Raw genomic sequence first — 16,982 nt, forward strand, 5'->3', positions numbered from 1 at the left:
CAGCAGACTTTTTCTCCATCTTTGTCTAATTTTTCTTGCTAAATCAGTTGTCATCTTCCCTTAGCCTAAACTGTCAAGGAAGCCTTGACTTTAGTGTCATTTTTGCCACTTCCCTTTGTCCATACATCCAATCCATTGCTAATTCTTGCTGATCTGTTCTCATTAAGTATCCTACAGTTATCTCTTTTTCACTGCTACTGACAATACCACAACGTATAAATGGCTCTTACAATCTCATGTATCACCTATCTAATACATGCTCCAGATTTTGTTCTGAAATTTATCTAGCTTAAAATTATCCTGTTGGATGGACAATAATTTGACACTCCTGGTAACATTAAATACACACACACACACACACACACACACACTTTTTTTTCCTAAAGGCCTACGTGGCTTTCAGAAATGGCAGTTAAGTTTATATACATATGAGAGAGCCTCTCAAAAGACCTGCTTTGACAGAGACAGCCTGCACTGTAATATAGAAACATAAAAGTTCTGGTAAGTTTGCTAAATGGCAAATTACATGTCAGTAAAACTACAATGTAAACATCATATCAGAAGACAGATGCCATCCTTTTCTGCTATGCTATGAATCATCTGGTTATGAAGTAGCTGAGCAATCAAAAACAGATCTTCATTTGGAAATTCAAATCAAAGTCACAATGCTGAATTAAAGAAACTCTTCACAAAGATCATATCAGAGAAGATCCAGACAGACATTAGGACTGCATACCTTTTCAATTTGTTTTTGTTTACTGAGTTCTTTCTGTTGCTTCTCTTTTACTCTCTCTATTTCTTTTTGTTTTTCTGATGCCTTACGATCCTGAAGAACAGATGAATACAACTAATGAATTAAATATGAAATAACTTAAAATTTTAGACTTTGCAATTACTATTAGAGCTTTGTAATCTTTTCAAAAGTTTTTTTTTGCATTTATGAGAAAGTACACCAAGAATTTACATTCTGTTAGCCATTTACCCAAATTCAAAATGCTATATAAACGATAGTATCCAATGTTAATCTTGTTTAGCAAAATCATTTTATTTGTTAGTATGAAAAATTTTATATTACTTTAGTTAACATTCGTGGATAATTAAGTGTCTTAATTAAGTGTCTTGGATTCTTACCAGTTCTGCATGCAAAGCTATCTGTTTTGCTAGTCCAACAGAATCACAAATCTAAAGGGAGTAAAAAGTAGGAAAAACTCAGGCAGTTCTCACAACAAAGTAATAACTTAAAGTATCCAAATGGCTGATATAACTAGTTTTATAATTCGTTATAATACACTGCTTCAAACAAAAGTTGATTTAAGAATGTTCCAGCCCCCAAACCAAGCCTTTGTGTATTTTCTTCAGAGTCTGTGAGTTTCAACTGTCAGCTGTCACCTCTTTCATCTAACCCACTTCTTGTTATCTCAAATTCATTCCTGAGATACTAAGGTCTGTAAAGAATGAAGCAAGCAGCTGCTGCTGATGCTCTAAGCTGAGGACATCTGAAAATAGCTGATTACGGGAATATATTGCATTCCCGGGATAAATTAATGAGGCCAGAAGATTCACCAGCTGGAACGATAAAGGTCTAAGAATTCAGAAGGCTCAACCCATTAGCTCCGCTGTCTTCAGTGCAATAGGCTTTCATCAAGCAACTCAGCTGGACTAGGCAAATTTTCTACGTTTTTTTCCAGAAATCTTAGTAAGAACTTTGACTATGATATGTATTTCACAAAAGAAATACATTTTGAAAAGCCAGGTACCTTTTCCCCCTCATTATTTGATTCAAAGATGTAGCAAACAGATGACAGATTACTTTCACTTCTCCCTCCAGATGTCCGAAGAACAAATCCAAAAAGCCTCTTATTTTCCTGGTGTGTAGCATACAAAACTACACTGGGTAATGGAAACTGCCACAGAAAACATCAGAAGTCAACATGAGATTTTTCAAGACATAACAGTAGCACTTTTATAAATGATACACTCGTGCTAAGGTACAAAAATATCATAAAATAAAACATTGGTCAATATTTTTTAACATAATGGTAATCCAAGAACAAATAATGTCATATTTTGTTTGGACTGCCAAGCAGAAGGAGAGGTTGTTGAATACTGAATTTGTTTCGTTAGTCGTTAAATATATTTTATAAAGTCAAATTCAGTAACAAAAGTGGTTTATATTATTAAGTGATTAAATAAAATCAAATAATTGCAACTATTTCAAAATAGTTAATTATAAAATAAACTCAATCATGTTTCCACTTTTAATTTCTGCTGTTAGCTTTAGGGTATGATATATGCTTTCTAGCTAAGAGATAAACACTAAGTATCATACTAGATTGTGTTGATTCTTTAAGTTACATAGAATGTTCAATTATAACTTTTTTGGAGAGATGGCCATAGACTTAATTATAAAAGACCAATTATAATTGTTACTACCATATTCAAATACATAAAATCAAGATTATCATAAAGATGTAAGATGTATACATATGCACAAAGAGACTGAAAGCTTTAAACATGTAGAACTCACTGTGAGCCTTGTAACTTGTGTCTGTGGATCAATTAACCTATAATAATAATAATTTGGAAAAGTAATTTTAATTAGGCTGAAATTATGAAAACATTTTTTCATAGTTTTTTGAGGTAGAGGCTATTACTTACTTTAAACAATCACAAGTGACTAATAAGTGTGACTCTGTCATACGAAAGATGTTATGGATGGCCCGTGCAGCTAAGATTTGGCGCATTGTTTCATAAACAACATCTGGATTGTCATCTGATTTCACCTCCATGGAACCAAGGAATCGAACAATAAATAACTGATGAAGAATAGAATCTACAACAGAACAAGGTACAATTTTTAAAAATTGCATATTTCTTTCCCCAAAGATTAAAATACACTGTCTCCTTTTAGATTTTCCAGTGAAAAATTCAAACTAGCAAAAGTATTTAGAAATGACTGTCAACTACAATGTTCAAGTTACAGAAAAATTAAGGTCTCAAATTCAAATAGCAAAAGTTATACTTCAATAATTGGTGGCTCTGAGTAAAAAGAATTCCTGGTACTATTATTACAGCTTTTCAGTTTGAAATTATATAAAAATAAATAGCTACTGAAAAAAAAAAAAAGTTATGCTCCAGGACCAGAAGAAAATATCTGCTAGTAAGAAAAGCTTAAAGGATATCTTATACATTGAGATTTTGACTATGAGGTTTAAAGTATGATATGCTTTATTTTATGTGAATAACAAAAGCTTATTAAGTCCAATTAAGTTCTGTTGCTTCTACTATGAGTAAAAAGAAAATTGTGACATAAAGATACTATTAAAACAGCATACAGCAGAATACATGTAAACAACAAATTCTTCCCAGTTTACTGCTGAGAATTTCTAAAATATAGGAATACTCCATGTCTGTTTTACCTTCAGTTTCAGATTTTGTACCTCCTCCAGATTCTCCGAATGGATTTGTACGCCTGAAAAGTTTTTAAAAACTTATGAACCAGTGGTCAGTTACAATGAGCCTCATGGAAGGAATCTCAATGAAACAAGAATTAAAAACTAACAGTCATAAAACTTCATACATATATTTTTTTAAAAATTCTACAATACCCCATCCTATTAAGAAACACTATTGATGACCAACTTCCTCTAATGAAGGCCTAGCCCTAACATTGAGTTAATAGGCTGAACTCAAAGTTGCTGCATTTTAGAAAATGTGGATAGACTGGAAGTTCAGCTATACACATAGAGAAATCAACATCATAATAAACTATGTTGCAGAAGTTCTTGAATTTAAATGAACTAGGACAGAGAAATAGCTGATTTAATTTCAATTTCAGCTACTTAAGAAAAATGCCAGGCATTTATTTCCTGGGATGGTAAAAACCTCTTTTTAGGTTCTCTAAGTATATGGAGCAACATTAACTACAATAATTTAAACTTTTTCTAGTTCTAAACCTGTATTTTTCAAGGAATATATAACCGAATGCAAGAAGAAAAGCCAATTAGAGATGGAAGCCATCTCTCTTTTTAGTATGCTTGGCTCTTACACACATACAATGAAGGAAGAAAGGTACAATTCAAGGTAGGTTTTGCAAGCAAAGGGCTAAGTGGTTCTAAAAAAAATGCTGGCATTAAGTTCACATGGAATTATCTCACTAATACATGTCTGACCTATTTGATATAATATCAAATGAGAAGTATATTTCTGTGATCAAACATAAATTACTTTCTCTTGGCCACACATAGTCATGTATAGCCAAATTAATATATTATCAATTTATTAGGAGTCCAACCTACTTAATAAATAATTTACCTTAAGTCATGTTTCCTTCATCCACAGCAAAAGAAAAATTTTAACTGTTTTGATAAGGATATTTCTCATTATATAAACAAAAGACGATTCATTAATAATTCATAGTATGGAATTTTAGTATCTTCCTGGAGATATCTTATTCTGATACAAGATAATATTTTCTAATAAACCTATTGCATTTGAAAATTCTCAAGAATTTTTAAGATACTGTCACGACATATGATAGGACTGTCAGCTTTCTTCTGCAATTTTAAGAGAAATATCTAAAAAGTACATCTAATAAGCAATTCAGAATTAAGTATTTTTAAAACTAAATTATTTTTTAAACTAAAAATTATTTAACCGAAGCAGAAAACAAAGAGAAAAAAAACTTGTCATGATTCTTCCCTAACTACCCAAATTATATTAAGTAATTAAAGTACAATACAGATGATGTATATGATATGTAAGAAATGATTCTCAAATGTAGATATGGAACCATAAACCTGACAGACGATAGCACAATGTCCCTGTGATGCCATCACCCACCTGCCTCCTTGACCAGAGGCTTTCACTTGGCCAGGCTGATCTTCACACACGGGAGAAATAATGTCAAACTGTATTGGGGTGTTTGGGGCGACAAGAGAATCTAGAGAAAGGGCAGTCAAGTTTGTGGACTCAGATCCTAAGGATCCCAAACTGTTGGTTCGAGCGGTCGGTGGTCGAGATTGTCTAATAAGCACAGAAAAAAACAAGAAGGCATTGCATTTAGTTTTTTCTTTTGGAAACAGAACACTTAAAACAGTGGGAAATGAAAATACAATTCTGTCAGTCAATAAGAAGAGTGGAACAAATTTCAAAATCAGAATCCCAAATCATAACAGAATTATTTCCAATTATTAAATTCAAAAACATAAATCACCTCGATCTAGAGATAAACACTAGAGAAATTTGGAATCATTTATTTAGCACTCCTGCTGGTAAATTTACCAATTTGAAAAAAGAATTTCTATGTTGTTTCGGGAGCTATTTCATACTAATTATAAGCATCACTGCTAAAATCGAAGTGTTTGCTAACACTTAGATTTCAATAGCCCATATAGTTCTTTAAGTAACCCATACTATGGCAACTCACCCCACTGGCCGTAGACTTTCATGCCTCTGTTGGAAAGATGGGGAAGGAGTGACAGCTTCCAAAGCTGACTGATTTACTCGTGCAGCAATTTCCTATTTTTTTTTAAAGGACTAATATTAGTAAAGCAAAAAAAACACAAAAGTTTGAATTTAACTCTGAATTACTAGAATGTTCTTAAAGTTATATATAAAATGTAATTTGGAGTTACTATAAGTAGTTCCACATACTTTGTCTTAATATTAAGATACATAATTAACTTTGCAGCATTGTATAACTTGTTTTCTCTTCCCGTAAATATAGAAGGAACAATATGATTTTTTCTACTAATATACCTAATAGGAAATACTGTTTTTTTCTTTAATATTTTTAGTTGCCAGATTTTTTGGATTAAGATTTCTATTTCTAGCACTTAGCACAGTGCCTAGCATACTGGGAACTCAAAACACTTGCTAAATAAAGAAATTTAGGAGTAGTCACAAAATATTAAAATATTTTATACATAGACTGCTTAAGTTTTCATCATTTTCTAGAATACACTTATACTCAGAAACATCTACATTTATTAATTCATAAAGTAAACTTGAACATTTTCAGACCAAAATTTGAAAGTAAAAAAGCTTTCCATAAGACATATTTGTAAACTTACTCTTTTATTTAAAACATTAGTAAGTAAAATGGTATTTAAATTAGAAAAAATCATCACAGAGTATTTTTACAATGCCATGAACTGATCAAAATTTTTTCTTTCATTAATATAAATAATTCTGGATAATCTGGAAATTATTCATTAAAACTTAAGAGTTCTGATAATTGATAGTAATGTACAATAAGCTTGAATTTTCAAATTCAAACATTGTATTCTCTATATATTTATTCACGAGGTATTAACAAGTCATCTATTTTGCATTTTAACTTTTTGTTGCTCAACTAACATAACAGAAAGGAAAAGCTAGATTGCCAGATCAAGTTAAAAGCAAAAGGCTTCTCTACAGTTAGCACTGATTTCTTAAACGCATATGATTATTATAAAACAGAAATTACTAATGTTTTGGAGGTCTGAGATTTTTGTTTCTTCAGTTCGAAACTTTTCCTAGGCATCTAAATCATGAGGTAATGGGCACCTCAAAACCATTACAATAAAAACAACCCTTCTTTTCCAAATTGTTCCCTTCACTTGAGCTTAAAACCTGGAAGTCACCTTTACCTAAGTCTTGTTCATCCTTTACATGGGTCAGTTCTTTCGTCCTCTACATCAGTCTAGTTACTAACTAGTCCAATATCTTTCTACCTGTTTCTATGATTCATTATTTTTTCTCTTTCCTCAGTTATCACCCTGTTCAAATCCTAAGTTCATGCCTGAACGAATAATAATGGACTCCTCTGTGTCCCCAGACACATCCATCTAATTAACCATCACAACAACAGTTTAAGATTTAGAAGGGTGAGAACCACCTAGAGAAATCAGCCCTGCTCTGCCTCAACTGAAATCATCAGTGCCGCCCCCACCAACCCTGGGAAGCACCTAGATTCACAACATAGCTGGCCCACCAACAATGGCAGTGCCCACACAGCTCCTGTCCTAAGCCAAGTCTTTTCCAACTATACTACATTATGGTCCCACTTGATTCCTTCCAGAATTCTCTATTCTCCTGGGTTCTGCCTATATGCTTGGACCACACCTATGGCTGTGTCAACACTGCAGAGTTTATCTGGTTTGATTCCCTTCCTACTCAAAGAATAATTGGCAAAATTAAGAGCTCAAGCCACCTCACCCAAGACTTCCTGAATCATAATATGCATTTTAACAAGATCCCCAGGTGACTGGTATGCACATTTCAGTTTTCTATTATTCTCCAACAAGAATCTTCAACTCCAATCACACTATTAGATTCATACCATATCTACATTTGTGTTTTTGTTTCTATAATCTGTAATGTCTTCTCTTTTATTCAAAACATGGACAAATCCTACACAGCTCAGGTTTCCACCATCTCCAGAGTCCACACTGATCTTAAGTTCTCAAATCTTAAGTCATCACAATATGTTTTCAATTACATGTTGTTTGGTAAGAAATGTTAAAGTTTTAGTTTTGTCTTCCCACATACATAGGCTCCTGGAGGGCAAAAGCCATGGCTTATTTTTCTTCTGTATCCCCTTATCCCTGGTGTTCAACACAGGGTTAAACATAAGGTCAATGCCCAGTAGATAATTATTGGTTGGCTGATGTCAGTACCTATAAAATAATTTAGTATTCTAGGGAGACCACATACTCATTTTATATATGATACTAAAACTACCCATTCTAGGGCAAATTAAAAGATTACGGAACTTGAGATTTATGACTTAATAAGAACCATATTAGCCAGAGAATTATTCGATTTTGCCAGACCTGGTTACCATAAGATAAAAATATTACCTCTGGATTTTCACTTAAATATATTTGTTTAGATATGTTGTTTATTGTACAGATCCACTGAAAGAGGAAAAAATAGAAAAATATGATTAATTTTTTTATACAATGCTTCTCTTCTGAAAGAGAATGTTTGATATATGAATGAAATATGTTTCATTAGAAGTAACACAATCTTTAAGATAAATACCTTCCTATATACATAAGCATACATATATACATGATATTTGAGGGTATGACGGATCATTGAATAGACTTATTATTTTTAAATCCTAAATTTATTTCATACAAGGAAATAAAAAATCCTGTTAAATTATAATTTAGTAGTCTATATTTATCTTTTTACATCACTCTCCCCTTAATCCACACCAAACAAGACAGTCTGGATGCAGATATCATGATTAACACCAATGCAAAAAAGTTAAGAGGTAAACATATTCCTGGTAAATATATTTTATATACTTCCCGTCTTTCAAGTTTATAAATAATTAACATAGAAAATGCTCTCTTCTTCACATGTTTCACTCCCAATAATTCCATTGATGAGCCTGATGAGCCTCACAAAACTCAACTAATATTCTGTTTGGTAAACCGCACTGCAGAGAGCAGACATTTGTCTGTGTTCCTCAGAGACCAAAAGTCAGATTTTAATGTCTACTCATTTCCACGAGAACTAAGGGTAGATCTCTGCATAATTGCTAACCTTGTCTTTTACTGACGCAATTATAATAACAGACAGAATGGCTCAAAATTGACCTGTATTTTCATTGAAGAATATTTTTCAACATAAAATTTTTGAGGCGTCAGTTCCTGGTAGTAACTTAACTTCCATATCTTGTATACTAGAAGTAAAAATAAAGCCAAAAATAACACTTGTGAGGAAGAAGAGACATTCCCAAATTTTTGTGTTTCTGTCTTTCATTTCCCCAAGGTTTTAAGCTTTAGTTGCTTCCTGCCATGCAATTGCTGTCACTATGTTCTTAATACAGCAAATACTGTCTCAGAGGGTGATGAGAAGTGAATAAATTAAAACGTCGCCTCATGATACTAACAGTCTGCCAGAAAGCAAGTCACGAGGTCATTTCTGAATTTGAGCCTTTAAAAAGACAGGCGAGAGATAATCTCTAAGATATCTCCTTATAGGTCTGGCTATAAAATTCTTTGTGAAACATGTCTTTATTAAAAAGACATTTTTAATGAACCAGAATTTTAATAATCTTTATAATAAACTCATAAATACATCTTTTGTCATCGGCAAAATATCATAAGATGTTGCTAAAAAAAATTGATAAAATTTTACCTCTTCATGGTCTTTTTTACTTTCTGCTTGCAAAATGGAAGATCTGAAAGAAAAAAAAAAGAGAAGTTTGACCCTTAACTTTTTCTTAAAGTACTTTCAACATGATTGGAGAAAATTATTTATCTTTAACAGTATATATAAAATCAATCAGTATAACACACATGCCCCTCTGGGCCTTGATCATGCAATATGTGCATGAGTAAAGAGGCGCGTGCATGCGCACACACACACACCCCTACCCCAACCAGTATCTTAGGAAAAAGAGACCACCAGAGGAATCAGGACTCAGATCTCAGATTTTAATAACTCTTGACTTTGGCTATATATGCCAAAAAGTACCAAAAGAAAAACAGGTGCTAGTTTTCAGAAGACAGTCTATAACAAAGATGCACTACAACTAAGACCATCCATTTCAACCTATGATACACATATTTCAAATATAAATCAGTGATCCTAATATAAAACACTAATTTCATTTATTTGTTTATGATTCTTTAACATCACCACATATTTGACTCCTTTTACTCCATCTATCTTCCTCCTCTTCCCTCCCCACCACCGTCTGGTAACCACTCGTCTACTGACCATGTCTATGAGTCTCTGGTTGTTTGTCCTGTTCATTTGTTGCTTTTAGGTTTATATCCCACATATAAGTGATATCATGTGGAAAAACACTAATTTTACATCATTATTATTTCTCTGTAAATATGGTTAAAAATTTTCAATATATTAATCACTAGAGATCTTTAGCTTTTTTATAGATGTTCATGTTGTAACAGTTAGAGAAAAACATAAATTTTTACTAATTCTCAATAAAACCAGGAATGTGAAATAGCAAATCATGTTAGTAAGCATTACCAAAAATCTGAAAATATAAAAAGGTAAGTACTTGTAAGATATTAACGATTTGGTAATTTTGACAAATGAACACAGAGACTTCTAATATCTAACATAACTGACACATTTGCATTCATTATATGTTTATAGAAGGAACAGGAAATTAAACAACCATTTTGATAAAAGACAGTGAGCCATAAAATCTTTTTAATGTTTTAATATTGTAAAAACAATTTTTTCATAACATCTTAATATATATAAATACAGGGGGAAAAATGACTTTCATGGAGCCCAGAAGCTGCTTCTGAACAACAAGAGTGAAAACAATTTTTTAATTAAGTAGAGAAAAAACTATAGATAACTTAAACATCCATCATTAGGAAAATTTTTAAATTATGGTGCATATCCTAAAATGGAATTATACTGTAGCCATTACAAAATATTTTTAATAAGCAAATGCAGATCCAGATTATATAAATAGTATTTCTTCAACTATTTAAGAACTATAATTAGAATAAAATTGTAAGGCAACAATTAACCATAAAGTTAATTGTTGCTTCAGGTTAGTAAGATTATAGCTTTTTTTTCATACTCCGTTTTATATTTTTCTATACTTTTCAAAATTTCTTCTAAAGATTACTCTGCAGATTCTCATTTACTACACAGAGAATAGAAGTTTTTAAATAGCATATAAACATTAATAGACTAAATACTTAATTTGATCAAAAATACTTAATATCTAAAAATAAAATTGTTAGCACTTACATGCTAGGCACATTACATATGTTAGATTTCAATTTTTCATTAATGATTTATAAATTAGGGATTATGACTGCCCCCCATTTTACATGTACAAAAATAGAGATCAATATAACTTGTCTAAGACCACAAGTAAATCTTGGATCTAAAATTTGAACATTCTGACCCCAAAATTGAGGTTCTTTCCACTAACTTGTGCTGCCTTCCCCACCATGGAGGATTTTCGGTGACCAGTCTCAACATGAAATCACAGGTCTTTACCATATGACCTTGCTATGACAACCTCAAAATATTAAGACATCATTTAACAAAGACAGAAATGAAAATTCTGCTCATTTCTATAAGATCAGAAAGAAACTTATCTTAATACATAAGAATAAAATATAAATGTCTGAATGAAAAGGAATTATCTCGTATTTCAGTAGTTTAAAATATTACAGTTTGTTTACAGTAGGAAAAATACTAACTTTTTTCCATCGAAAGAGGTGATCTGAAAACAGTACCGCCTGTCTTCACAGTCCACAGCCATTACTGAACAGTTGTCTATGTCCATGGCCAGGCCTCCTGCTACATCCCCACGGGCCTGACTCATTAAGTTTCCACCTTGAGTGAAGTAAAACTGTCTGTCCCAGGTAGATGACACCAAGCCTGTTTTACTAAATGAAGAAAGTACATTCACTCTTTAATAACACACATGAAATCTCATCATAAGCAAAACACAAGATAAAACACATTACAAAGAACCAACTAGCAAAAAAGGCACCGAGATGCCTACAAAATATAAATATCAGTTTTTCAGTCTTTAAAATAAATTCATGTATGCTGACACACCTGCGTGAGTGTGTGTGTATATCTTTATGAAACAAAGCAATTATCAAATTGCTGCTGTTATGATGCTCCATAAAATATAGTTCAACTTTTCAAGGGTGGAAATTCACAACAAAAGTATTTGTTTTACTCCTAGGGTTAACTTGCTTTATCTCATCTTCAAATAAAAACTAAAATTTGACTTGATGGTATAATTACATATATTTTAAAGTATAATAAATGGCAGGCAATAGCATTCATATTTATGCTAGATTTATTTAATCTCGAATTGGTTTCACTTTTAAAAATAATTCTAAACTATTCAATAAACACGTAAATTTTACTTTTGAAAATTATTCATGTATTCCCATCTGTCAAAAAGTTCACATAAATACTAATACCATTAGCTAAAAAGATTCGACCATTAGTAAAATCAAAACAACAGGTAGATAACACCAACTATATATTATATTCACTTTCTACTATCTTAGATGATTTACAATATATGAAAATAACAATAGTTTTCTTACTTCCTAGCATTAAGATATCCAGCCTTTCGAGTTAAGTTTCGATTAACAGGAAATTTCGTGGGATCTGGGTCAGGCACATATAAAGGATCACTGGCTACTTCCAAATCTTCTATTGTCTGCTGCATGGTCTCTACATCACTATCCATTTCCCTGCGAACACTAACACAAAGAATGAGTTATTTACTACCAACTACAACAGAAAACTCCTTACCAATCACGTTTATCTGTATATTTGTTTTGTATATATTTTCTTAAGGAGAGCAGCAGTGCTATTAGTGGTTAAAGTAACATGAACATGTTATAAAACAGCTTTTTATTTGAAACTTTGATATTCTGGAAACAATACTAAATTCAAAAACTAATGAAGCCACATTGAATGCCTTACTTTAGAGGAATTTTCAAATGGCTCTGTCCTGTACCTTTAAAACAACAATCATTTCCATCTCTCCATCTCTGATTGACCACATCACTGCTCAGACTTGTGAACTTGATTAAAACCGCTTTCTCTCATATTTCATTGCTTGGAAAACAAGATTTATTTAGTAATCTCCCATTTATCCCTTACGATTCAGGTAATTGTGAGGATAATTCATTTATGGCTAATTACTATTATGTGGCTGTTATATTCAGACATTAAACCAAGTTTAGAATCAATACAGAAAAATCAGATTTGACACTGTTAAAAAATTTAGAGTTCAGATTCTGTGGAAAAGACAGTGAGAAAACCAAGAAGTGTCCGTGAGCCATGGTAGGGAAAACAGCTCCTCAGGAAATTAAATAGCAAATATTTTTACATTATGGCATTTAGCTGTTAACTTATCACTCACATAACTTCATTTTTAATTTTAAGGAAGAAAATACTTACTTCTGTACACTTGTCCCAATATTAGTTAAGAATTCTTCCAGTTGTTCATTGAGATTTTCAGAACCCATCTTAAAGAAACTTATCTGATGCAAGAGAATATGGGAATGGGAGGTTGAACAACAGAAACATGCACATATACAAACAAAATACTTGAAGTGAATCATATAAACAAATTCCAAGATACAAGGTTAAGTAAAAAACAAAGGATTATTCCCATCTGTGTAAAAATATACTATCGTTTACAATGACTTCTACTAGGCATGAAGCCACTGAAAAAACTAAATTTCACTGTACATCTTTTTAAATATTAATACATGCACATAGTAAGCAATTTTTTAAAATTAGAAAGTAACTTATAAAACATTTCAAGTAAGTCATATGGATAAACTATTTCGAGTTTAATACAAAGATAAGAAAGTTTTATATCTGAGGAATAATAAGCACTCATATTTGCAAAAATATTCAAATTTCTTTAAACTCGATTTTTAAGGGATGACCATCTCATATTACCCAAATTTAATTATCTAGCCTGCTTCTTGAAGCATATCTCTTGGGACACTTTGGATATCATTTATTATTTTTAACTTAGGAAGTATTCAAGTAACATGAGACAAATTCAAACTTCTCTTTTAGGTCTATTATGATGCAAGATGGAGTAGCAGCTTCTGCAACAGGCATAACTCCAGAACTCATTTAGCTTTCTGTTCCCTGTCCTCAATGTAATAGACAGAATCTAAATAGAAGGTAAGTGGTTTCAATTAACCTTAAAATATTTGAAATGTTCATCTATGAGAAAAACTATTCTCTTTAATAACTTCCTTAAAAAAACATTTTCGTGACATTTTAAAATTATTTTTTAAACACAGACACAAATGTGAATTTGACCTTAGTTTGTAATATCCTTATATTTAACATAAATATCATAGTTTAAAGTTTTTAGGGCAATTATCCAAAACTCAGTATAGTACTCACCTGAGCTTGCATGTACCCAAGCAGAGGTTCTAACAATGCTATTTTCTTTTTATACTGAAGAGTATTTAATGCACAAAAATAATGCATCATTGTCTGGTGTTGTTTTTTTCTGGAAGTGTAGACATCTTCTGTTACTTCATACTTCACCTTTAAGCATAAAGATTAAAAATGCTATTATTTATTTAATTTTGAGTTATCTTCAATAATGGATGTGAGGAAGAGCTTACCCAAAGAAAAAGGTTCATCACCAGCAACTGTGCATAGCTGTCTTATTTTCTTAGATATTAGAAATATTAGAGAAGACTTTCAGTCAAGATGGTGGAGTAGGTAAATGATGTGCTCACCTCTCCCCATGACATCAAAATTATAGAACCATCACCCTTGAGAACCACCTGAAGACTAGCTGAACAGAACTCCTATAATTAAGGATATAAAGAAGCTACACAGAGACTGCTAGGAGGGGTGGAGGCAAAACAGGCTGGTCCCATACTCATGCATGGTTAAGAAACTGGGGGGCTATCTTGGCTGCAGAGGTTTTCCCTGAGGACAGCCTCTCTGGGACTAAACTACTGGCAGGAGCCACTGTTCCTTTGCTAAGCCCTTCCCCTATCCACCTGCAAGCATAGGTGGGCACCAAGTATGAGTCTCCATCAAACTCGTCCCACTCTGGTCATTCCCTGAAAACCTGCTCTACCCAACCTGAGCACCAGTTCAAACCTCTTTCGGCAGCCATTCTTCACAATTTGCTGGCCTCAATCCACACTTCAGACTTCCCTGAAAGCTCTCAAAGATCCACAAACCCCAAACAAGTAGCAGCTGGCTCTGTATCTGTTGCTAAGCAGCCCCCAGCACTAATGGCAATAAGCCTCGGTTTGCAGCATAGCCTCTCCTAAGCATCTCTAAGTCCAGCACTGGCAGCTACAAACTGCAGACCACTTTGTAGCTACTCCTAGGTGGCCCTGGGTTGTGCAGAGGCAGTGGTTGATCTGGGCTTGCAACAGAGCCCCTCCCACGAAGCCCCAGAACCAACACACTCAGTGGCAGCGTCAGACCACACCAGAGCATGATCCAATTAACTCCAAAAATGACACACCCAAAGGGTGGACTCAGAAGGCACCAGAGCCCTGCTACTGTGAATCTCACACTGTGGGGTCAGCCCCTGCACTACAGCTCGTCTGCTATAGTCCCAGCCAGTCCTCACAGCCAGTCAACCTGAGGGTCAATCCTACCCACTGACGTGACAACAGCAATCGAGGCTCAACTACAAAAGGAGGACACACACAGCCCACACAAGGGATGCTCATGGCACACCAGTCTCAAGTGACCAAGGACTCTGTATCACTGGGCCCCACAGGACACCTACTACTAAGGCAACCCTGCCAAGACTGGAGGATGTAGCAGATCTATCTAACACATAGAAACACACAAGTAGGCAACCAAAAATGAGGAAACAAAGAAACATGTCTCAAATAAAATAGGAGTAAACTTTGGAAAAAGAAATAAATGAAATGGAGGCAAGTAATCTACCAGATATAAAGTTCAAAACACTGGTTATAAGGATGCTCAATGAACTTAGGGAAGAACAGGTGAAATCAGTGAGACCTTACACAAAGAGATAGAAACCATTAAAAAAAAGTGAGGAATAAAAAATAACTGAAATGGAAGAATATATTAGATGGAATCAAGAGTAGATTAGATGAAGCAGAGAATCATATCAGCAATTTGGAAGACAAGGTGGTGAATAAGCCCAATCAAAACAGCAAAAAGAAAAAAGAATCAAAATTTTAAAAAAAAGATAGTTTAAGGGACCTCTGGGACAACATTAGGCATAACAACATCTGCATTGCAGGGATACCAGGAGAAAAGAGAAAGCAAGGAATTGAAAAGCTATTTTAAGAATGACTGAAAACTTCCCTAAGCTAGTGAAAGAAATAGACATACAAGTCCAGGGAGCACAGAGTCCTAAACAAGATGAACCCAAAGAGGCCCATACCAAGACACATCATAATTAAAATGCCAAAGGTCAGAGACAAAGAGAGAATCTTAAAAGCAGCAAGAGAAATACAGTTAGTTACCTACAAAAGGGCCCCCATAAGACTGTCAGCAAACTGTTTCTGATTTCTCAACAGAAACTTTGTAGGCTGGAAGAAACTGACCAGAATCATTAAAAGTGATGAAAGCAAGAATCTGGAACCAAGATTTCTCTACCTAGTAAGGCTATCATTTAGGATTGATGAAGAGATAAAGAGCTCCCCAGACATGAAAAAGCCAAAGAAGTTCATCATCACCAAACCAGAATTACAAGAAATGTTAAAGGGACTTCTCTGAGAAGAAAAAAAAAAAAGTCAAAAATATAAATATAAATATTAATGGCAATAACTATAAATCTATCAATAATTACTTTAAATGTAAAAGAAGTAAATGCTCCAATCAAAACACAGAGGGTAACTGAATGGAAAAGACAGTAAGACCCATATATATGCTGCCCACGACAGGCCCACTCCAGATTGAAAAACACACACAGACTAAGAGAAAGTAAAGGAATGATAAAGGACATTTCATGCAAATGAAAATTACAAAAAAAAGCTGGAGTAGCAATACTTGTATCAGACAAAATAGACTTTAAAATAAAAGCTCTAACAAGAGACAAAGAACATTTCATATTCAATAGCCAAGAGATATGGAAGCAGTGATAGACGTTTGGATTAAGAAGATGTGGCACACATATACAATGGAATATTACTCAGCCATAAAAAGAATGAAATCTTTCCATATGCAATAACACAAATGCAACTAGAGAGTATTATGCTAAGTGAAGTCAGACAGAGAAAGACAAATACCATGTGATTTCATTTACATGTGGAATCTAAAAAACAAAGTAAATGAACAATCAAAACAGGAAATCATTGGTAGAGAACTGATGATTGACAAATGGGAGGGAAGTTACGGGAGTGGGTGAAAAAAGTGAAAGAATTAAGAAGTACAAATCAGCACTTATAAAATAGTCACAGGAATATAAAGTAAAGCATTGGGAATATAGTCAATAATATTGTAATATGTTTTGTGCCAGGTGG

At 33.3% G+C, this 16,982-nt stretch overlaps 1 protein-coding gene across 4 annotated transcripts in view; it reads right to left on the bottom strand.

Moving 5' to 3' along the window:
- The window catches only part of APPL1 (adaptor protein, phosphotyrosine interacting with PH domain and leucine zipper 1), a 34,465-nt gene that overhangs the window by 3,917 nt on the left and 13,566 nt on the right, over window positions 1–16,982 (bottom strand). For all 4 annotated transcript variants that reach the window (XM_016131597.2, XM_016131598.2, XM_036218454.1 and 1 more), the window contains 14 exons: window positions 13,909–14,055; window positions 12,937–13,019; window positions 12,072–12,230; window positions 11,202–11,390; window positions 9,139–9,181; window positions 7,845–7,901; window positions 5,429–5,520; window positions 4,843–5,025; window positions 3,420–3,472; window positions 2,659–2,833; window positions 2,528–2,564; window positions 1,758–1,904; window positions 1,132–1,182; window positions 737–826 (listed from right to left, as the gene is read on the bottom strand). In XM_016131597.2, the coding sequence (XP_015987083.1) occupies window positions 737–826; window positions 1,132–1,182; window positions 1,758–1,904; window positions 2,528–2,564; window positions 2,659–2,833; window positions 3,420–3,472; window positions 4,843–5,025; window positions 5,429–5,520; window positions 7,845–7,901; window positions 9,139–9,181; window positions 11,202–11,390; window positions 12,072–12,230; window positions 12,937–13,019; window positions 13,909–14,055 (1,506 nt within the window). The remainder of the gene's footprint in view (window positions 1–736; window positions 827–1,131; window positions 1,183–1,757; window positions 1,905–2,527; window positions 2,565–2,658; window positions 2,834–3,419; window positions 3,473–4,842; window positions 5,026–5,428; window positions 5,521–7,844; window positions 7,902–9,138; window positions 9,182–11,201; window positions 11,391–12,071; window positions 12,231–12,936; window positions 13,020–13,908; window positions 14,056–16,982) is intronic.

This window comes from Rousettus aegyptiacus, unplaced genomic scaffold (assembly GCF_014176215.1).
Source record: "Rousettus aegyptiacus isolate mRouAeg1 unplaced genomic scaffold, mRouAeg1.p scaffold_m13_p_4, whole genome shotgun sequence".
Taxonomy (NCBI): domain Eukaryota; kingdom Metazoa; phylum Chordata; class Mammalia; order Chiroptera; family Pteropodidae; genus Rousettus; species Rousettus aegyptiacus.